The 25,465-nt window shown below is 28.9% G+C and overlaps 1 protein-coding gene across 1 annotated transcript in view; it reads left to right on the forward strand.

Annotated features, from left to right (window-relative positions):
• Positions 1 to 25,465, forward strand: part of LOC123305133 (dystrophin, isoforms A/C/F/G/H-like) — a 794,529-nt gene that overhangs the window by 16,550 nt on the left and 752,514 nt on the right. Inside the window, 3 exon segments of the mRNA XM_044886763.1 lie at positions 11,732 to 11,893; positions 11,997 to 12,098; positions 12,586 to 12,661. Coding sequence (XP_044742698.1) covers positions 11,732 to 11,893; positions 11,997 to 12,098; positions 12,586 to 12,661 — 340 coding nt within the window.

Raw genomic sequence — 25,465 nt, forward strand, 5'->3', positions numbered from 1 at the left:
GCATACCGTTTTTATTTTCATTATGTTACAATTTATTTTACCAATGAAAACCTATTTTTCATTATTTTGAAAATTTTTTAAGAAAAAAAGGTTAAAATTAAAAATATCGATGTGTTTCGAAGAATTAAAAAAAAAATTAATATATTTTAAACAAGTGAGAATAAATAATTGAGTTAATTGTGGAATTGTCCTTTATAGACAGTGTTTTATGTCAGTGATAGACTTATATAAACCTGTTTTCTATCTTTTACGGCTTAAAAGATGGATCCTACGAGCCATAACTCAAAGCCATTTCTTTCGTCCTGAATAGACTATAAAAATTTTAACTCGATATCTATTTTCATTTTTGAGTTATCGTGCTTGTTACAAATTTGGAAATAAATTTAAAATACTCTGATATATTCCACATTTATAGGGGATAAAAGTAGCAATAAATAGTTTTCACTTTCCCTGTTTTTAATCGTCATGTCCGTAGATGGTGGCCCAATTTCCACACTAATTATGATTTTGTAATCCTTTAAGGATTAAGGATTTGGCTGATTAAAAATCATCTTTCATTTTAATAAGACTTAGATAAAACAGCTTAGTAGATTTGTTGGTCGAGCATATAAGTTGCTATAAATTGAAATTTTTAAAGTCAAATATTATCATAATGTTATAAGAGCCAAACTATCGATTAGAATGGTAGAGTCCCAGTCCGCAACCATTTTGATAATCACAATGCATTGCTATGAAAATAAAAGACCTTACCTTAGAATGACAAAAAAAAAAACTTTTTAGATCATTTTCCAAACGGCTCCAACGATTTTTATGAAATTTCGTATGCAGGGGATTTTTGGAGCGAAAAATCGTTCTAGCTAAGTTTCATTTTAGAGAAAACCTTGTTTTATCTCGCAAACTTTATTCCCGGAAACGGCTCCAACGATTTTTTATGAAATTTAGTAAGTTGGGGGTTTCTGGGGTGAAAAATCGTTCTAGCTAGGTTTCATTTTTAGAAAATATCTGTTTATCTCGGAAACGGCTTAAACGATTTTCATGAAATTGAGTATCCACACGATTTCGGGGGCGAAAAATCGATTTAGCTAGGTTTCAATTTTGAAAACGTCGTTCAAAAAAAATAAAATAAAATAACGAGCAAAGCTCGATCATCCAGGTACTTTCACTTATCACTTAGTGAAAATGTACACTGATATCAAATATTCTGCCCATTAAAATGACCAACTAATACTTCAGTGTGTTCAAGCTGAACTACCTCTCGCAAGCTTTGGAACGTACTGCAAAGAATCTTTTGGTCAAAAACATTTTCCTAATTATGAAAATGTAATAATTTTTAATTTGCAAATAACGACAATACCTAAGTTTTTTAGACTTGATGATATTATTGAACATAAAATTATAACAACATTGATTTTAAAATTATAATTCTATGGTTTTTATTTTTTGTACAATTGTTTTGTAGTCTATGTTTATGCCTTCGCTATAACTCATAAATCAATTGAAAGATTTTATATAAATATTTCTTTAAGTTCATTTAATCATTAAAATTTTTAACACAAATAAATTGAAAATGTTTTAAAAACTATTTCCTTTATTATTATTATTTCCATTTCTAAATTTCTTGATTTATGTTTCCAGCAATATTCAGAATGAATGTTGGCGTAATTTTATTTAGCTTTTAATGTGTTTATGATATAATTTTTTTCGTATAATTATTTTTTCTAAAAAAGATTCTTTTAAAACTTAACAACATCAATTAGCCCTCCTTTTTCCACAAAACGAGTATTCGTAGCCATGACTCAATTCAATTATTTTAAATTTGAGAAAACTAAGAAAAATCAGCTTGAACCTTGGCACATAAGGTCTGCATATTGATTTTTAGAGGGATCGCTAAGGAAATTATCTAAAGTACATATCATGTTTTACGAATTATTTATTCAAAGATTTTAGCTGTTCATTCGAAATAAGAAAAACATTACGAAGCTATGTTTTTTTCATCTTAGCTTTGTAGCATTAGAGACTTTTGTTTTAGAACTAACATTAACCAAGAGCCATCTTATTTAAGAATGTTTTAGTCTATCATACATAGACTAGATAAAATAGATTTTTATACCCTGAATAAATGAAGTATATATCAAGGTATGCTAATTTTAGCCCTAAGTTTTTAACGCTTAAAAATATGATGCTACGAACAAAAGTTTGGTATAAAAGTTCGTCAAACCACCTAATTAGTCCATTTCCGGTTGTCCGTCCGACCGTCATCACGGTAACTCACAAACGAAAAGAGATATTAAGCTGAAATTTTTATAGCGTGTTCAGGATGTAAAAAGTGAGGTTGAGTCTGTAAATGAGCTATGTAGGTCAAAGTCTTGGATCTATAGAACAGACCTTATAAACCGTTAGAGATAGAACAAAAGTTTGAATGTAAAAAATGTTTCTTATAAAAAAATAAACATCATTGTTTATCTGTGAGGGCGGAAATTATAGCGCAAATCTCGAAATCAGCTGAACCGATTTCGCTAATTCTTTTTTTAGAATATACTTTGAAATACGAGGATGGTTCTTACGGAGAGAAAAATTTAAAAAATTGCCTGAAAAAGTCTAAAAACAAAACTTTTCTATATTCCCATACAGAAGATTCGTAATAATAATTAAAAGTCAATTTGAACTTTAATACCATACCATAAAGTTTAAGTGTCAGTAGAGAGGTTCCGAAAAAGCAAAACAATTGAGTGACGTTAGTATGTCAATATTTATCAATATTTGTACTATTGCAACATTACTCAAAAACAAATTGTCTATGGTAAAATGTAAATTGTCTGTGGTAAAATGTCAATTGAAATGTTGTTGTTGACATATTAACTTTCTTTTTTCTTTTTTTATCTTACTCGCTGACCCGGAGTTCCGAATATCAGAATAAGTATTTAAAAAAAAAAGAATCGACTGTTAGGCGGTACGAATTTCGCCGTGTCAGCTAGTTGTATATATTTTAAATGAAGTTAAAAATACTTACATAACGTAAAAAAAACGATTGCTTATTCAATATTGTCTATACATGGTATTTCAACAACTAACTGTCAATGTAGTTTAGATATTTATTTGTCTCAAAATATTCATTTGTGTCAAATCAAGTGGGGATTTTTGGTGCGTGTTTTGCCATAAACGTGAAAATTTGCTCTTATTTCGAAGTGTATTAAAGAATAACATGTAAACATACCATGAATCTTCTGTTACATTAACATGTCATAATTCTTCTAATTCACCAACCACCTTAAGCAAAATGTATACAAAGATACTTCCTATTTTATTTTAGCTTTCACGTGGATGATATTTCATAGACAAAAATAAAAACAAATAAGTAATATTTTTACCAATTCATAGTTAAAATTGTTATTATTTTTAAATATTTGTTTTTTTAGAAACAAAAAATAAAAATATATCGCACATATGGTTTTTATATTTAGTTTGCTATTATATTTTATACATTCATTATATTAGTTTTACTACATACATACTTTCTGTTCTACATTAATGCTTATATTCCCCCTTTTACAGTAACTAATAGTATAACGTAATGTATTAAGTAGGTTATACAGTAAAACTTTTATCGTTTAAATTTATTTATTTACGTCAAGTTGATCAAACTACGTCATTTTGAACCGAAAGTATTAGCTTATAAACATGCAAATATTAAAAAGTTCAATATTTAGAATTTAATGCTAAATGATATTGATAATAAGGTTCGATTGAGGTCCGGAGATTGTTGCTTTTTATTAAAATCTCTCTTAAATCTTTGCTTTGTAATATTTCTAGCTTTAAGTAAAGTTCATTATTTTCTCGACGTCTTTTCCTTACGCTTCTCTCAGATCATTCAGAAAACTTAGTCTCAAGATTTTAGAATGACCATTTCCAGTGTCGGGCATTGACACAAAAATATTTTATTGTTCTTCTTCCTCCTTGCGATCTCTGCAGTAGGTGTAATTTTTGATTATCCATCTTGAGGTTGATTCCGACTACGCAGTTTCATTTTATGATTCAGTAATCTCTTTGTTCTACTACTGTTAATCTTCATTTAAATGTTATGATTTATGACAAAGCTACTTCGATTCTGCCTCATCTCACCTTGCATTATGTTTGTAACTTCATCTACAATGTTCTTTATCTCCCATCTTGGCTTTGTGGCTGAGAATCCAGCATAGACTAGACAGATTTACCAATTCATATTCGGAAATACATTCCTGGATGATTTGTGATTCTTGCTTATGATCCAGACTCAGGCCCTTCTTTCTCATTGGGCACTGTGGACAAGTGCCCAAGACCCCGACATTTAAGGGGCCACAAAATTCTTAAACTATTGCCAAAAGATTTCAAGATTGCGTGTAAAACAAATATCCGAGGGTAACCGAATAATAAGAATAATAATAATAAAAGATCTCCTTGGATTGAAGATTGACTCGACTAAAAAAAGACCACCGTTGATATTGTATAGTTTAAGGGCTCCATGAGACTAAAGTGTCCAAGGCTTTAATCATTCCAGAAAAGATTGAAATTCGAGTATCCTATGTAAAAGCGTTTTTTCCTGTTAATATCAAACCTTGTTTAAAATGTTATAAATAACCCCCTCCTTTCGCAGTATTAAATCACTTAACCCCCCCCCCCCCTTTGAAATAATTATAGTTAACTAACAGTGATTTTCTGAATATTCTGTTTGAATTATTTATCCACCGGAACTCAAAGTGCCACGTTTTCTATCGAGGCTACTTGCACATTTGTGTGTAATAATGACTGTCGAACTTGTGAACCCTTTTTCTTAATGAGCACTGGGGGAAAATATGTAGGATCTCGTGTTCCATAAAACCTCCAAATTCCAACGAAAAAGATCCCCACATATCGAAGATTGACTCGTCGACCAAGAAGATTTCCGCAGTGTAAAGTTTCTCATAGAGTTTAAAGACGGCCTTGAACGGACTGCTTCTCTGCGAAAAAATAATATTTTCGAACATTTCTTAATAATTATTATTCTTCATTGATTGTTCCAACTAGCATAACCAAAAATAAATTATTACATCGAATCAATTTTGTAGAATATTAGCCAATAAAAAAGTTTTTTTGATAATTTTAAGATATTCGAAAATTGGTTGAAGTTAGACTGTATTATATTCGGGATGTATTATATGTAATGTGTATGTAATAGTATTATGTATATAGCATTCGTCTGTCTATGTAACGTACTCAACCAAACAAAATGTTTATTTTCAAAAATATCATTTTGTTATTTTTAAACCGAAATGTCATTATTGATTACGGTGTCCATTTACTAAACGTACAATTTTATTATGAATTGTTTGTTTATAAATCGTTAATGGATGGAAAAATTTTAAGTTGTTTTATATCACTTTATTATTATTGCTGGATATTACTGGAAAATTGACTTTCGAATATAAAATAATGCAATTAATAAAAAAGAAATTGTATTTTGATTTTATTTTATTTTGTTTGTCGCCCACACATTGACTGACCGATCCCCCCATCAACCAACTCGTCAGTCTGGCTTATTGTATAAAGATATTATAACAACTATCTATCATACGTTATTAGTCAGTCACCACGGTAAAATTTTATTAAAATAGGCAGCTCTGACTAATCTCGGTTTACCAAACATTAGCGGACAAATTTGCCAGCATATTGACACTTACAAATCGAGGAACTTCATTTTAAGATTTCAAACAAATTCTTTTATGAAAATTCATAAAAATGTATATGCGAAAATTCAAATTTTCCATACAATAAAAAATTAATATGAAGTGAATTTTGAGGAAATAAATACTTCTCAGCGTGGTTCCACTTCTATGTTGACGTATACATATGAAAGTAACATACCTACAAAGTATATGTTTTACTATGTATGTTTATCCTTGTAGCTGTAATTCAGGGCCGTCCTTACGATTAAGACTAGGATTTCTATGTTATTATTATATTTGACAACCGATGTCATCTAAAAAAATATCTTGACGGTAATCTTACTTGAACTCGATTTAGTTAAGAAGAATTTATCTGAGTTAGGAATATATTTTTTTAAATTCTTGATATTCAAGTTAAGAAAGAGAAAATTTGTCACATTTGATACAAAAGTACTCATTATACCATGTATATATGAAATATACATAGTATATTAAGTTTAGTCCCAAGTTTGTAACACTTAGAAATATGGATGCTATGAACAAAATTTTGGTCCTAAATCAAAATCACTAATTAGTCCATTTCCGGTTGTCTGTCGTCTGTCGTCTGTCCGCCTGTCATCACGATTACTCAAAAACGAGAAAAGATATCAAGCTGAAATTTTTACAGTGTACTCAGGGCGTAAAAAGTGAGGTCGAGTTCGTAAATGAGCAACATAGGTCAAATGGGTCTTGGGTCCGTAGGACCCATCTTGTAAACCGTTAGAGATAGAATAAAAGTTTAAGTGTTGAAAATATTCCTTATAAAAAAATAAACAACTTTTATTTGAAACATTTTTTAAAATTATAATAAAATAAAATATAATAATAAAGTAAATTGTATAGTATGTATTAGATGGGAATATTAGTTATGAATGTGTTACATGTATGTATGTGTAATGTAATAGAGTAATCAACACTGTCTATACATGGTATTTCAACAGTTAACTCAGTCAATTGTTTGTTTTCACTTGTTTTGTTTTATTTCTTGAACATTTAAACTAGTAATGTAATGAAAATAGATTTGTATGAAAATTATATAAACTGTATTTATGGTTGGTTTTTGTATTACATAAATTGTGTAAGTTATTTTTATTTTAAACAATAAAACAAAAATGTCCAACATTTATCGGGAACATACAAATAACAGAATATGACAGAGCATTATTTTATAAAATGCTTGTTTTTAAATATTAAACATATCAAATTTAACATTAAAATAAATTAATAATTTTCTGCATTTGTTTAGAACGTTTTTTATACCCTTTTTTAGAGAAAAATGTCTAAGAACATTTTTTGTTAATTTTGACCACAATTATATGATAAAAATGCATTTTTACGTTCAGAAGCATTTTTTTAAAGGGATGCTGCAAAAAATTTCCATCCGAAAATTATGCATGGTCAATGACGGATTTTACCGGGTCTATGAATGAACTATCGTAATAACAGATAGCACACACAATATGCCTGCCATATTAACTGCTTGACTTCAAAAGTGATTTTTCCAATATACGGGCTTATAATATTAATGATAGGATTCAAAACAAAATGTAGAGCTTTCCCTGGTACTGAATTTCAAGAATATATAATTTTAAAATAGTGCCAGATTCTATTCTTTTGCATATAGTGTGTCGTTTCCTCAACCTGTACTGGATTTTGAATATTATCTGTTAGACTCAACCTATATTATTTGTAAAATACGTCTTAGTAAAGTTAAATGATGGGATTATACCACTAGTTCGATTTATATCTAGGCATATAAATATCACGAATATGACAGAATACATGCGTTAAGCATGCATCTAAGTGAGAGATATTATATACATGTGTTGACCCCCACTCTCTGCAGGCATACAACTGTTGTATAGCTTAAAATCCATCGAAGCCAAGATACAAGTCACTTTTTCAATTTCATATAACATCTATAATACCTCTTACTTAGATGCATTGCTTAACGCATGTACTCTGTCATACTCGTGATAGTTATATGCCTAGATGTAAATCGAACTAGTGGTATATGATCAAAAAGAAGCCGTATGTGTTCTTTCTATTATAATATGATAAACATGTTAGTATAAAAATAATTTTTTGTTATTCATACGGAAACAAATTTTATGTACTATATTGTTTTATATTAACTGTGTAATTGAAACGTTTTTGCGTACCAATTTCATTTTGCTTGCAGCGTTGTTACTGTAAACCTTACTAAACAATTTTTAAACATTTTATCTCCCACATTGAAACAATTGTAAATGAGAAAGTTTGTATTCTATTTAATAAAATTAAACGTAAAATTAACAAAATAATATTGAGTGTGTTTTGAAGCACAAAACATCAGAGTACAAAAAACGATATATTAAATAAAACTACAGTGCATGTACCAATAGTAAACTCATAAGTCGTTCTTTATAAAAAATTATTTACGAAACGTCTTAAAGATTATACAGAACAGAGGTTAAGAAAACAGGAGGTACCATTATCATTCGTATAATACGATATTTCATTTAGATCTAGACTCTGTAGAAATTGATCAACCAACTAGTTATCAGGCCGATGGCAGCTGTGTACGTACAGTTTTTCCTTATCTTGATGCCTTATATTTTGATTTCTTATTCAACTATATTCATAGACATAGTACCATAGAGCTGCAAAAATAAAAGCTGCAGATAAAGACAGATAAAGTAGGTGTGTATAGCTACCTTTGTCTCTCTTTTACGTCTAAAATTTCTAACTCTATCTTTCTTACCACGGTCAAAAATTCCCTAATTGCGTTTCCTATGTCTATACAGCTCTATGGTATTAACTCTATGACTATATTACATACTAGTTAATTAATTAATTAATTTTAAATTTTTTGAAAAAATATATAAAGGATTTTCCATTAAGAGTATCCGAATTATAAACTTAAACAAATTGTGTATGATATCGTTATTATTATTTTTTTTTTTAAATTCGGAAGTATATTTTATATTAAATATAATTTTGTGTGATATAGAAACCAGCCAAGTAGCAACCGCAACTTCACTTAGCTGTGCGATGTAATATTGGAAAAATCATTATGCAATATTACATGCAGTGCTGAGTAAGGCAGAAACGGGACGAAGTGTCACTGAAACGTGAGGTTTAGTCCATGAATGCGTTTACCTTTTGCCTCGTATTACAACTTGTTTAAGTTTAAAATTTGGACACTTTCAATGGAAAAGCGTATTTATAAAAGCAACCTTCTTAGAGGATATTTTACCATCCCATCACCTGTAAAACCCAAAACGACTTTTTTCAACTCATTTTATAAATTCTAAATTTGATAGATAATATTAAATGTTGAAAAATTTGGTAATTTTTAAATGCAAAGTTGTTTCAATAAATCATTCTATTATTAGATAATACCACAGTGCCTACACCCTATGCAATCAATTCTTCATACAATCAACTAGCTGTGAACTACCCGCTTTGCTGGGCAACATCCCCACTTGCACCCCTCCCTCCACATTTCCTTGCGTGGGATAACAGTTTTGTAATGTACACGTCATGCTCTTTTATTTGATACCCCACTTAGGTATATTTGTAAATATTCGATAATTCCTTCCCACTTTCTCGCTACACCTTTCTACCCTCCGAGGGTTAAAAGTAGATAAAAACAATAGATCTTTGAAGCTGGTTGTATATCGTGTCAATATTTGAGCTTAATCGATGCACAACTTTTTTAGTTTTTGAAGCATATCCCTTTCAACCCCTATTTCAACCCCTTACTCTACTATAATATGGATGTATTGTACATAAAAACCTTCCTCTTGAATCACTCTATCTCAGGGCTTCTTAAACTTTTGTAATTCACGACCCCATTTATGATTACGAGTTTCTTGACGACCCCATACAAATATAAAAGAAAAATAAATTAATATTTTTTGATGATTTATTTATTAGGTAACAATATACATATACATATGAAAATATATAAGTTTAGAATTCGTTTTGAAACATACAAAAATCTAAAATTAAAAATTGCACAAAAAATTCTAAAATTGTATTTATTATAGTTTCAAAAATAAAAGTGGATTCTGACCGTCTTAATTCTCTCGAATATATTCAAGTAGTTGCGTGGTTAGTATTAAATTAAAGTATAAGTTAAAAATTTAATGACATGGATGTGCCTGTTTTTTATTGCATAACAAATCAAATCTAGGTGGAATGTTTGAAACTGCTGGACGTAAGACCTCTTCAACATTTTTTATCGCTGAACGATATTGGGATTTAATATGTGTTAAAGCTGTTTCTTCAGCAATATTACCTAGAAATTTTGTTGATAATTATTTCTCGGGATTATTTCGGCTTTTAGAGATTGACAAAAATAAATTTATATTTTTTATTAATTCCAATAACATTTCATAATTCATAGTAAATGTTATTCAAGTTATTATAATACTCTTAATAGAAATGCAGGTACAAACAATCTTTCCGAACTAGAAGATTTTATGATATATTTATCTACGATAATTGTTATTTTATCTTTATAACAATAATTTTACAAGTTAAAAAACATTTTCTGTTAAATTGTATTTTTACCTCTCGCGACCGAAGAATTTTGATACGCGACCCCAAATGGGGTCGCGACCCATAGTTTAAGAAGCCCTGCAGTCTATCTATTAAAAAAAACCGCATCAAAATCCGTTGCGTAGTTTCAAAGATTTAAGCATACAAAGGGACATAGGGACATAGGGACAGAGAAAGCGACTATGTATTGATTACATGTGTCTAAAACGTAACAGACTCTAACACATTTTCATTGTAGTGAAGTTTTTTTACCCTAAATTATCAAAAATTTTGACATTAATTATAAATCAAACAAATATAATCTACCGGGGGTCTCAAGATTCGTATAAGGTTGGTCGGATAGGATAGTAAATTGGGATTTTACAGTACACTCTAAGTTTTTTCTAAACATAAATTTAAAATTTTAATTTTAAATTTATTAAAAGACTGCTGCATCTGATAACACTAGTCGTATTTGGATTAATGTAATTTTTAATTACTAAAAATAATAAATAATGGTCTTTTGACTCTGTTCGTTTTGACGGACGAAAATTTTCGTGAATTTTTTTCCTTTTTAATTAAGGTATTCAAAACTCTTCGTCAGACTATTTTAGAATTAAATTGTTTTTAATTACAGCACATTCCGGGAAACAAATTTTCGTGTTTTTCCGGGATATGCTGTAGTTTGCAAGTGACAAACACCTAAAACTGAAAAGTACATGTTAATACAAACAAACAAAAATGTATGCGTTGAAAATTACCCACGAGGTGGAGAGGGGTAGACCTTAGCCGCTCGGAGGCTGAATTTATTTTTCAGAATGTGTTAATTTAAAAAGAGCAATTGAATTTTTAATCTGGATTGTGAAACCAAAAAAAAAAAGTATAAACCATAAATTACCACGGGGGGCTGGGGGTTGGTTTCGGATTGGTGCCTCGTGGTTAATATCTCTTCTTGAGAATTTACAAAACTTGAAGAGTGGTTGCTAGTATGATATCCAATGGAGATTCTACTTAGATTGTAATAATGACTGTGCTTAAACTGATGATCGGAAATTTAAGTTACATGAATTTGGAAGAATTTGCTCCTGGTTTAACATATGTACGATATATTTACTAACCGAACACTATGGTTCAAAGCTATTTGCATAAGCAAGGTTAATAAACTCTAGCGGTTAAATTATAAACATGAATATGACCAATTATTAACCAATCACGACCAGTATGTAGTGAAGAGTAGACTGGAACAACTTTTTTTTTTATGCTTTCTAAACCTAAAACCTTCAAATTCTATCTTAACTAACTTACATTATATTCTTTCCTTTTTTTCTTTACTTATAAATTATAACATTTACAGGGCTGGTTAATTTAACAAAATCTTGGAACACTCTGTATTTAATTAATTTTTATCACTGAATAATATTCAAAATAATATTATAATGTCGAATATTTAAGTATTCTATCCTATCTTTGTGTTTTTTGTTTTATAGAAAACCATATCGTCATTTACTTTAGACAAGGATTCACCTTTGTATCGGTTCGGTGTTCAACTAGATGCCCTAATATCATGGGTAATGGAAACAAAAACACGCATTAACATTACAAAAGATTTACCCGTAAAAGAACAAGAGCGTATTCATCAAAATATAATGGTTTGTGTCGACATACAAAATAATTACTAGACACTAATTTAACTCTTTGTTTTAATTATTTAGTTTATAAACTTTTAACATTATTATTTTTCTTATTTTCTAGAATTCGATATCAGATCGTGAAATGGAGGTGAAAGAAATATTTGAAAATTTTACAAATTTGGAAGCCACGACCAGCAATTCACCTTTGGCGGCTGAATTCCAGGTTAATATATATTTTTAAAATTTTTTTACAGTGAAATTTGTTTATTATTCAAGCCCTTTTATGGAAATTTTAAGCTTTTAGAAAGGCAATGAATTGATTTTGATAATAAGGAAAATTTTATCAAATAAAATAGGGTAACGGATAAGTTCATTTTTATAAAAACACTTTCTATGAATTTCGTAAAATTTTAATAAAATTCAATTTTGTTTAAATCAGTATACTGGGTATAGGGACCAGAAGATATTACCAACGAAAATTTCTTAGAATATTGAGGTCTCACAGGTGCCTTTAATTGAACGAAAAATTACTATCTTATCGTCCCTTTCGTATTTTATTTGCGTAATTTTTGTTATACAAGATCTTAGGACTTGTAGATGCGAAGAGGGGGATTATGAAAAAATGATTATTATTGGTAATAGTTACTGAATCACCCGGTATATTGTACTTTGCTGTTGAATAAAAAAGTATCTGTTCATTTGTATTTCAGGAGAAAATGAAAAAACTTCGAACAGATTGGAATTATATTCGTAAGAAAGACATCTTTAAGGGCGTTGTAGATAAAGGTATGTGTGTTTTTTACTTTTATATATATTTTTTTAAATTAGTAGTAATCATATTTTGAATTAACATTGATATAAAACAAATCCATGTATAAGAGTATTGATTGTTTGAGAGTAAATCCTCATCTTGGTGTGAAGGTTAAAATTTTAGCTACTATGAGTTTCAAAATAAAAAAAATCCTAATTTTCCCTCAAATAACGCCCTTCATATATGTTTCTATGATGTGATCAAACATTTCAAATTATGCATGTTCAAGATATTTAAAACAATTTTAGACCTTTATACCTTTAGATCCCTCTTTTACAAAATTTGTTTTTTTTAAGTCTCGCGCCTACGAAGACTTTTGTTCAGGGGATCATAATCTAGTACATAAAAAATTTTTAAGAAATGTTCTTTGAGATTCTAGTATGAATAGTTAAATATTGGAATAATTTTTTTTAACAAGCTTAATTACAAAGTACACAAACAATATAAATGTATTTAAAATAAAGTTTGAAATAATAATACATAAAATGTTTTGAAAACTATACTACAAAAAACTATATACATAGTTTAAAATTAAAATTTTAAATAAAATTAAAAATAATTAACTAACGTATTATCTCGTTTAAAAAACACGACTATCTACAAAAAATTCATCTATAAAAAACACGATTTCGATAGTGTACGACGAAATTTTATAAATAATTAGTTATAATTAACCAAAACTATTTATATTAAAATAATTATTAGCTAATTATATCAAAATTCCTTTATACACTATCGAAATAGAGTTTTTTATACATAAATTTTTTCGTAGACTTTTGAACGGGACTATTCTTATAATTTAAGTTTTTAATAGTCCAATAAAATGAAGATTTAAACTACCATCAAAACTATAAGTTCGTTTTGGCATAAATTTGAAGTATTCTAGTAAAAAATTATTGAATTCTGTTAACGAGGGGGGGGGGAGTCAACAATAAAAAAACCTTTGGGTAAAACCTTTCAGTTTGTTTTTGCCCAAACTGTACGGTTTTCAGACAAATGTTTCAAACAAAAATGTATTTTTAATTAATAACAACTTAGGTTAAGTTCAATGTCTGCGTAAGATGTGCGCCCAACATTTTTCGCTTGAAGCATTTTTATCAATAAAAGTTAATTTTTCTAGTTTCAAGCATATGCCAAGTTAAAAAAGACCCTGTATACTCTGTGACTAAAAAAACGCACGTTATAGCATATATACTCCTCTGTTTTGACACAGGCATATAAGCACATGCCAAATTTCAGCTCAATCGAAAACCGGAAGTGGGTCAAATTTTGATTGCAAAATTTCAGGATGTACAAGTGAAGTTAAATAAAAAAATTTTTTAAAACCAGTCTTATTTCATGATACAGCTAGGAAATATAAATTATAAATTAGGTTCTTAGTTTTGAAAGCAAATTTTTAAAATTAAACTTGTATTCTTTTTAAATTACCAATAACTGTTATATTTTTAGCTTAAGTTTTCATTTGGTTTTTACTTTAGAATCCTGTTCAGGGTCGAATTTAGGACGGGGTCAGCGAAGTCATGGCTCCAAGCCCCTCGCCAATTGAAATCCCTCACCAATTCGGGTAAAATAAAAAAATTATTGGTATGATTTTTAATTGATCCCAAATTCGATAGAAACTAAGAAAAGTTTTCTAGTGTGGAAAAAGAGTGAATCGAATGAAATTTATCTCTACCGGATAATTTTGAAATATGTGTATGTGCAATCTAGTTTTCGTAATCGATGATGGCATCTAATTGTAGTGAATAATAATCTAATTTTATAAAGAACATATTGCGAACGTTGATGACTCAAGAACGCTTGTCGAATCTCATGCTTCTCTATTTGGAAAGCGACACTTTCCGTGATATGAATTTTGATGATATTGTCTACACTGGGCTAATAATCGCGCAAAGTTTTTATATAATTATAGTAGAATTAATAAACGATTGTCAGTGTGAAAATATAGTACAAGAATAAATTTTGTCATATTATGCTGTACGTAATCATATTATTTTACTTGAGTATACTCCACTACATACATAATAATTTTAGTGGCCTCCACCAAATTTTGGTCCCAGGGCTTCCGAATTCTAAATACGCCCAGACCCCGTTATTTGACAATGACAATCCAGTAAAGAGATACTTTATCTTTCACTTTTTTATAGAAGTAGTTACGGAGAAATTAAGGAAGACTAATAAATTTATTTAAAATTAGCGTACTGCTAATATGAAGTGAGATATGGAGTTGAAACTTTTTTAGGAATCGGAGGCTAAAATAAAGATTTGAAATATTTAATGTCAAATATCAACAAATGTAATCTTACTTTACTGTACACTTTTCCAAATTTTTTAAATACTCTGACTAACATATTCTGTATTGAGGACAGTTCAAGAAACTTTTAACAAATGTTTAGAGAAAAGTGAATAACCTCGGCTAGGCTTTTTTTGATAAAATAGTTATAAAACAATTGATAAAATAGTACATTATTATAAAAAATAATAAGTCTTTTTGTTTAAATAAAAAGTAGTACGTTAAAATGCCCTACATATAATATTATAATATTCATTGAAATTAAACGGAACAATTTTGAATAACTATACCCAGTTTCAACACCTCTCGTCGAATGGATGACTCTTCTACTAACAATTCTCTATTAAAATAGAGAATGATTCAAACCTATTTTATCAAGTATATTATATACATTGTATACTTGTGTACGTGTATACGGTGTTAGCAAATAAAATTGAGCCTACAGACACATTACTATGATTCTGTGAAATGATAGTAGTCCTGCCATTCACTCATTTGTTTGAACAAACAGTTCCTATTTTCAATCTAACAGGAATTACATTAGTTGAAGTTCATACTGTGTGATTCATTTATAAATATGCGCATATAGTACAGTCAAAGATGTAACAGATTAAAGAAAAGGTAATAAATCGTTCAATTTTTGCTAAAATATGGTGAAATGTGTTTCTTAGGTGTCAATTATCATTCATTAACCATGAGATAGTTGCACAAGTGTTTCTATTTGTTAATTAAATGAAACGGTCCATGTAAATGTTGACTTAAAAAATTAATAAAAATTGTATTACGTATATGTTATACATGTACGCGTATAAGATAGTGTGTTTATATGCGACATCTAAGAAATTTATTCCACCAGGAATTAGAAAAAAGTGAGCAGTTTATTCAGAGGTGGATTGTCCTTCCGACTCTGGGTTTATTTCATTGTTATTTATTACCCGATTTTGTAATATCTTTTACTGTACTAATATATTTTAATATTTAAGACTTATACTTTTACTGTACTAATATACGGTTAGATCACGTTTGAAGTTACAAGTTATAAAGCATCATTGTAAGTCGAAATGAAAAATTCGTTTACTTTTCTTACCTAACACAAAATTAATTTGCATTTTGTTAAAATATGGCACCTTCCGTAACCACAAAAAACCTTTTTAACAAAATGCATCATACAACCCATAACCATTTTTTTTGGATCCTGTGGTCGTAATTCAACTCGGAATGAACATCTAGAAAAAATTTGCAAAATTTTCATATCCGTATAGAAACAATTGCAATAGTTTAAACGAATAAATATTTTTGAAAAACTATAGTTTTTCTAGAATGTCGCACTTCTATAGGTGTTAGGAAAAAATCAAAAAGGATGATTGACGCAGAAAAAAATTTAAGTAAAAAAAAATTTGCTTTGAATCTAGTTACTTTTATATTAAAACAATTAAAAATATCGCAATGTTGTAATTTTGTTAAGTGTAGTTGTAACAAGGTCTCTAACCTAACCAATAGGCGCTGCAGCCCGGTTGTAGGTTTTGGCCTATTCGACAACTCTCCCCCAGATAACTCGGTCCTTGGCAGCGGATCTGGTGACTTGCATCTACTTCAGGTCGTCAACATCTTGGACCAACCATCTGAGTCGAGGCCTTTCTCTTCTTCGTGTGGCGTACACTTTGGGTTGCAATATTTTTTGGGCATCCTTCTTTTCTCTATTCTTTGCACATGTTCGAAAAATCTGAGCCTCTGTGATTTAATGAACTTCACAATATCTTCTCCCTTCAAGATCTCCTGGATTTCTCTGTTGGTTCGGATGCGGCATTCTTCCTCGCTTACTCAAATTGCGTCATATTTCCTTCTTATGATATTTCTCCCCATAAAAAATACCTTTGTAAGGATAGTTAAACAATGTCACCATTTTCAGCCAAATAGGCTCGGTATCTATGATAACATAAGTATATGCTAATTGTATACTTATAATCACTCTGCATGAGGTCTAGCCAAAAATTAACTTGTATAGACTAAATTCTCCCTTGGACAACTATAATATTAACGAATTTTTTTATTTCATAAATGCTAATTACTAATCCAAACCGTTTTTGATCACGGGATTGCAGTTAAAATAATTAAAATTTTTTGTCAGATTACTACGACAAAGCTTAACATACTATCAAATAGCCTATTAATATGAAATTGATTCTACCATTTCTTTTATTTGTTGTCTTATCTTGTTGGTTTTTTATTGATTATTCTTATATATGTAGATAATGTAAATTAGTTTAAATGGTCAAATTTTGTTCCCAACTTTCAAATTATTTGTTGCAATTGAAAGTAAATTCAAAATAACCAAAACGTGTGTTTAATTAATTAAATGTTTAATTGAATTCCCATTTCGTTTCAGCTTGTCAAGATAATTTTGACAATTTTTAATTATTATATAGAACTAGATTGTTAAAAACTATTCAGAGAAGAGTTGTTGTATTATGCGAATAGCAAAATGTGGAACACACATATACATTCATAAAATGATACATCATTGTAGGTGTAAGGTTAATAGACAATTTATAAGAATCTTTTATAATATTTCAGACTAAATAGGGTATTATCGTTAGCCAAAAATAAATCATGAAATTTGAAAAAAGTTCAAATTTATGTAAAAATATACTTAAATATTCTAATTTCGAGTCATAAAAGCACTTTTTTCTTTTAAAATATAAAAATTAAAAATCGCAATTTTTAAACTGTATATTACGTGCCCTAAAACGCGGGTAAGCCCTGCTGTGATGTCATAGCGGTATGAGTCATAGACCATCAGCTAGTTCAGTGTAGACAGCTGGGTATAATATATACATAGATAATAAGTATTTATATTTATTATAATCAGATGTCTATGAATATATCTGTCAAATTTATTTGTGTTATTTCGTATAGTGATACCCATATTACGTCATCAAATTGGATGCCCGCGTTTTTGACAGTTTAAAAAAGGTTTAAAATTTAATTTAAGTTTTTGTCAAGAAATCGTGTGTATTTTTCCGAAATAAATTTTTGGTGGCTTTTTATTAGCAAAATCAACATTTTGAAAAAGTTTTTCAAAAATAGTGGAATATCCTATTTCAGGAGGTATAACTTAATGTAGTTATGGTCGATGATGGCAAATACGATTTAATATTATTATTAGCTTACAATATTTTAACAACCTTTATTCGTTCGTCATTTTCTCTCTTATACCTGCTGTATATGGTATGAGGATTCATGCGGAAGCTTCTATTCATTGCCTATCGAACCAAATTTGGGCCTCGTGTGAAATTATTTATAAATTTCGAAATCATTTCATTATATTAATAATATGAGTTTTCAAACAAATATTTCATTGTTTATGTAATAATATTTCCCATATTTATTTAATGATCCGGTCAGTTTAAACGTTCGAAGGTACGAAAATTCGCACCCGGTTGAAATTTGGTAGGATTGATCAAAACACCTTTTAAATGAAAACTAGAAAGTTCTCATCAAAAAAATTTACGCGGGGTCAAAGGTCACAAAAACGGGGTTTTCGCCATTTTCAGTGAAACGGTAAGTTTTATCATAAAATTAGTTCAGACGAAAATTGTAGATCAACTAATTAAAAATTAAAAATGTCTCAATTTGTTTTCCTAAGAGCCACCGCTTCTGAGTAATCGTCATATGTTTTTATGGATGGACATATAATTATATGGCTTACATTGCAAATTTAATAATATTTTAATAGAAAATCATGAAAAACCAGTTTTTGTAACCTTTGACCCTTCGTAAATTTTTTCCACGTCTCTCGAATCGATGAAGACTTTTTAGATTTCATTTATGATGGCGTTTTGAACAATTTTACCAAATTTCAGCCGAGTGCGAATTATTGTACCTTTAATTGTTCCTGTAATCATATTTCTTATTTAATTTGACCGGATCATAAAAATATAGGCAATATTATTATATAAATGATTAAATCATTGTTCGGAAACTCATAATAATGACATAATGAACGGGGTCCTAAATTCGGTTCTAGCTAGAAAGGCATGCGAGCAAGTAAAAAACGTAGTTCTTCATAATTGTTTCATGTCATAATCATCTGAGTGGCATTTGCTCCTGAAGGATTTATGTTTTTATGTGTATAAAAAGCGAATATTATTAAAAAAAGATGTGTTATGTACGCGCGTGAGAAGTTACATTTCTTCAGTAATAACAAATATAAAACAAATAATATATAGATGATATAGATGACAATCTGTCATCTATCTCTACTTGTCTATTGTGAATGACATTACGTTTGACTAACTTCATTGTGTTAAAAAATTTTAACTTTAATGTAACATAAAAGTTCACAAGTACATCTTCAATAATTAAAAAAAAATGCTTACCATTGTTCTTACAATGGTTAATATTTATTTTTATGAACCTAAAAACACATATTGCCTTTATTTTCACACTAATATAAAAATTTTACTGCGATCACTATGATTCTACCGTCCTTATATTCCACCCAAACGGAGAATAAAATAGAATTTGGCAAGCAGAAAAAATTCAATCAAGTGGCATCAAAAATCAATCACTTCGACATATCGCGATTTTCCGTATGAGGGAGACATTGTAGACTGTAGCACATGCAAATGATAAATAGATTACTAAAGTGCGAGTCCTATCTTGGCGGATAGGACTTATTGGAGTCCTATCTTGGCGGATTTTCTTCAGCAATTAAAGGATAGATAAATTTTTGAGACCGCGTCGATTATTATTGTATTAAAATAAATGTATACTTCCCAGTTCTAAAAATATCTTTGCTCATACTATTTTATTGTCAAAAACGTAATAATTCAAATTATGTTACGAAAGAAGTAAATAGTATTTTATAGCTATCGATAAAAATATTCTTTAAAATTTGCAAGGAAGTGGCGCTCTTTGTGCTGTATATGAGTTATACACTGTAATTTTGAAAGAAAATTATATAATTTTTTTTTTTCAAATAGTGACTCTCCTAATTTTCATACATTTTTATTAAATTTCACATTATTTATATCCTTTTTGACGTGTTGATCTGAGTCTGTCTCTGGCATCGTAGTTCCTAAAGGTATGAACCGATTTTGATTTGGTTTCTTTTTATTTGAAAAGTGACTTGATCGAGAATGTTCATAGCCATGTTTCAAGAAAATCGGTTTTGTTTGGAGAGAGTTACAAGGGAAAAATTTATCGGAGGATTTTTAAATTATGTAAATTCCACTTTCTTAATACACTTTTAAGCTAGCATAATGTAGAAATTGAGTGGAATTTTTAAATTCAGTTTTTATACTAGTCTTGGTGTCTGAATGATCTGAAATTATGCAGACGCATTAAAAATGAATAACAATACAATAGTTCGATACATACTCGGTATAACTAAATTTAAAATACGATTCGAAATAGAAATTGGAATGATGAACGGAAATAAATTCATATGTTTGGTTAACGTTTTCAATCTTAAATTTAAAAAATAGTTTTTAAAAACAAAAAACATGTTTTATAAACCTAATGAATATACGAAGGGTTAAAGGTGTAGGACATTGTTTTGACTAAACCCTTAAAATAATCAAAATTTTAAATTTCCACGTTTTGTCTGTTTTAGTCACTGTAAATAATGCCAGCGGGTAACCTTTCCTAATGAAATCATAAATGAACACATTAAATTTTTTTGTAAGCTAAATCTACAGAATCCAAATGAATGGGTTTTAGTACAAGCTTAACGATTACTATAGTATGAGTTGAAAACAATACCCATCATATCCATATCCAGAGTAGTGAGTACTATATCTATGTGTACTACCTATATAGTGTTCATTCGTCATTGTGGTTTTGTTATTTTACTAGTATTCGTACTACTACTACACTAAGTCTACTATACCACTGTAGTACTAGTATACTACATACTACATTGTAACTATCATATTGAACGCACCCCAAAAGTTGGTAGTTTAAATAAATTAGATTGTAGTGTGAGTTTGTGAATACATTTGTATATGTGATTTTAAAGAGGTTCATTTTGTTTGTTTGTTTAACCAGGAAACTGAATTAATGGTCTCTCGCTCACACCGAATAAATTAATTGTGTTTCTGGACTGTATCATAATAATAATTGTCATTAATAGTATAACATTTCGCTTGAAAAAAATTCAAACGTTTGAATAGAAAAACTGTATTTCTATATATTATAAATGCCAAAGTAAGCATGTTTGTTTGTTTGTTTGTTTGTTTGTTACGCTTTCACGCTAAAACTAGCGAATGGTTTTTAATGAAACTGTACAGCAATATAGCTGATATATCAGAATAACACATGAGATATAATTTATAAAGATATATTAAAAAAAAAATGTAATTTAATTTGACATTTGAAATTACCATAAATTACAGATTTCTGTAAAAATAGTCAATAAAAAATATTCCAAGGCCATTTTCTATGAAATACTCAATGAATAATTACTATTATACATTTAAAAAAATAATATATTTTACCTGTGTAAAACAATCCCCACCATTATTTCGAGTGTTATAGAAATGGGATAAGCGGGAGCAATCTTTATCAATCTTTACTTTTTAACTCAGCGAAGCGGATGGGTATCACTCTAGTATAGGAAAAATAGTTCTATATGAGCCAAAAAATGAGTTGGGTCTTTGATCCTGGCGCAAGTCACATTAATTGCTAGAATCTCGTCAAAACATTTAACCCTACTCCAATAATTTTCAATTAGTTTACTTCGAAAAATATCGATTGTTTTGTTTGTTACGCAAATTAGATTTTGACGCTGTTTACACTATCGATAAAAGATAGAAGATATTTTAGGGTGAGATAGACTATTAAGAAAAAGTCTATGTATATCAAAATTTGGAATCGAATTTCCGATTTACGAATAGGTTTTAACTAGCGATCCGATTCAGCTTTGCACCGGTGCAGTTTAGATTTAAAAGATTGCAAAATTTACATGAAAGTAAATTTTTTGGCGATTTGGATCAAAAATTCTTCATATCAACCGATTTGAGATTGTCTTAAACCTAATCGCTAGCTTAACTATGGCGAGTGCGGCGACGAATGTGATACAATTAGCGTACAAGGTTGAGTGGTGAAGTTGGCACAAACGTAGAGTTGTTTGTATGAAAGTAATATACTGTCCAACAAATTTCAAATATTGTTGTTTTGAAATGAAACCTAGTTTTAAACAATCTTTTTTTGATTGGTTCTACCACTTATAAATATTATAACAAAATACTGATGTGATTGTAACAATCACATGAGCAGGTTTATTAGGTTTATTTAAAAAAAGTTGATTTTTTCGAGTCGGATTTGAACCAGCGACATAAATTCCTAATGATTTTAGTGACTTAAATTCACTGCTTTATCGACTGCGCTTCTGGTGGTTGTTATATTATTGCACACAAACATGCTGTATATTATAAAAATAATCAATAAGTTTATTTCAAACTCACTGTAAGTTAGTAACAATAATCTCCATGTAGTTGACACAATCACATATGGACTAGCCATGGCATCTATGTGTTCGGAATAGCCTAATCCTCTATTTAAAGCAAACACAAAGAATTTTTTTTTAAATTCATCGATTTGCTTTATTTACACGATTATATATTCCAAGTACAATTTTATTTTCCATCAATAAAATGCATGACTTTAAACTAAAGTCAATCTCTTTCATAGAAGTAATGCTTCTGTGTATTTGACTTTAGTGATTTTGTATCAATGAATTCATATTTTAAATTCAATCCCATTCTATTGTAAATACAAATATTTAGCTATACTTGTTCCAATCATTAGGAAATTGTTTGAAAGTATTTTACTTGTTTTCAATATGAAACGGCCAACTTCGAGATGAGGTTGTCATTATTTTAATTTTTTTTCCAGTGTAGGTAAAGTATACTGCCTCTTGCTTAAGATAGTAATAGTTGATTTTTTACAAGGAAACGGTCTACCAGCTAATAAAAAACAAATAAGATAGGCAAAACTTTGATTAATAAGTGTACATGGAAAAGTTTAAAAAAACTAATAAAAATTACTATATATATATATAAAAAAGGGTCAGATTGTACGGACAATAACGTGTGTTTAACTTGAGTCCTACGCTAATATAATTTGGAGTAAATGATTAGCGTAAAGAGAATATTATCTACGTTTTTCGTTTTTTATGCAGCAATTTTGCTTTTGTTGTGATAAAATAAAATTATTGAAAACAAAATACGGACATTTTACGGATTATAATCACTTCACTATTACACCAATAATAAACAGTTTCAGTATGAACAGCTACAGGTTAAGAGCACTCTGTATTTTATGCCATGCTTATTAAATCATTCAAAATATGATATAATTTTATAAAAATGGCAATTAGTTTATAAATTGATTATATCAAATAATAGTAATCAACTGAAAATAATAATCAATAGTATTAACACAAATAATTTAAATATTAAAATAAAAATAGCCTGATGGTACCACCATCATGGTGCCCGATTGAAAATTTCTCTTACAAATTTAATTAGCGTTTATAAATTAATAATAATAGATGAAATTTTAATTGGAAAATCGTAAAAATCAAAAAATAATTATAAATATTTGTTGTGAATAGAAATCCAATATTATGTATATTTTACGATGAAAATTTAATTTAATTTTTAATTAAAAACAAAATATTGGGTGTAAACAAATGTTTATTGTTCATACTGCAGATATCTGCATAATATAGCCTAAAATATTTAATTCTATTTTTGAAATATTTATAGGGTGTTATGAAAAAGTATTATGTGTATAAAAATGATACTTCTTTCTATATGGGCTTTGTTTCTCTAGAAATCTCAGGCATATGATGTATCCAATATCCTGCAGAAAAAAAGATTGAGAAGGGTCGTGGGTACCCGGTACGAACTGAATTCCTTTCGTACCTTGGTACATTATAAATGTAGCGCTTACTAAGTTGTTTTTCTGCAAATTTAAGGTATTAGTTTTAGAAGTCAAACACTTCTTTGATTCTTTAAAGAATTTAATTTTATGGCTACTTTTTGTTTTTACTGTATGAAATAATTGTTGTATTCGTTTAAAAAAGACATACTTCTGGTTTAATAGTCAACCCAATATGTGAGTACATTACGTTTGGTTTGATTCGGATATTTATTATGATATAACATACAAATTGCATTGTACTTACTTGAAATTATCTCTGTTTTCTTTAACTTCTGATAACTTTCACAACTCAATTTTTCTAAATAATAAAATATAAAATTGTGACAGAAAATAGAAATTGACAGTTATAAAAAGTTTTTGCATTTTTTCAAAATTCATGACAACCTGAATCGATTGAAAAAGTTTTAGTTTCCTAGGTAACCCAGATGTTGGTTTTTGGTGCAGTTTTTTTTTTGTTTTTAACTTCCAACCAGCAAACTAATATCGTGCGATAAGGATATAGTTCCAAAAAACTTGCTTTTTTACAAAGACCCATTTTAAATCGTTTGGAGTTCTAATTTTAAACCAAATATCAAAAAAATATGTTATTGTATGTATAAGCTTTTATTTATTTGTAAATATGAAATTATATCTGCTTTTTTACTGTAAAAGCACGTGTAGTACTAACCCGGGACTTCTGACTTGGATAGCAAAATTTACTACAATTTATCTACTTTATTTTTTCTTATTTACACGTTTGCAGTTTTCAAATACAAAATAAGATTTTTGTTGAAAATTGTTAAATTTTGTTTGAGAGAACTTAAAACGTAAATATTAAACTTATTGTGAATAATAACATCTATTCTGTAAATATTAAATTCAGTGAAGAAACGTTAATGGGATCGGATCTAAAAATTACAAAGGACCTTTCTTTTTTGACTTTTATCCACTTTAGTCTATAATAGCCTGCTCTTCTTATTCGATAGTTTTGGAACATCCTGTTTAAATATAAATGATCATAAAATGCACAGTTAACTTATAAATGATGTCGTAAAAATATATTACCGACTGTATATTATACTACAGGTGAAATACTTTATCCATCCAATACATGTCTCACTGGTTATTCTATTTATCGTCAAACCCAGCCATGTCAATAGTACTTTGATAGTTCTGCGTTAGTTAGGATAATAAATAATGATAGTTAATGATTGTTGGTCATAAATTTAATATTTACATTTTTTGGCTATCTGATAACATTTGGGAGAAGTAAACTAGGAGATAAGATAAAAAATCGCGAAGGGAAAAAATTACACTTATGCTACGTTGGTCCATAATGGCCGGCATCCACTAATGTCGGTCAAAACATGTAAGTTCTTCAGAATATTTTTATTTCAATGGTTAATGATAAGAATTTATTTAATTGTATCCTGGGAATATGAAACGTAGTTTTTCCAAATTTTTCCATTTTTATGCTTTTATGCTCTCTCTCTTTAAACATTTCAACTACTTTGCGACGTTTTGTTAATTTATTTTTACTTTTAAGGCTCTCAAA

The sequence above is a fragment of the Chrysoperla carnea genome, chromosome 1 (genome assembly GCF_905475395.1).
Source record: "Chrysoperla carnea chromosome 1, inChrCarn1.1, whole genome shotgun sequence".
NCBI lineage: Eukaryota > Metazoa > Arthropoda > Insecta > Neuroptera > Chrysopidae > Chrysoperla > Chrysoperla carnea.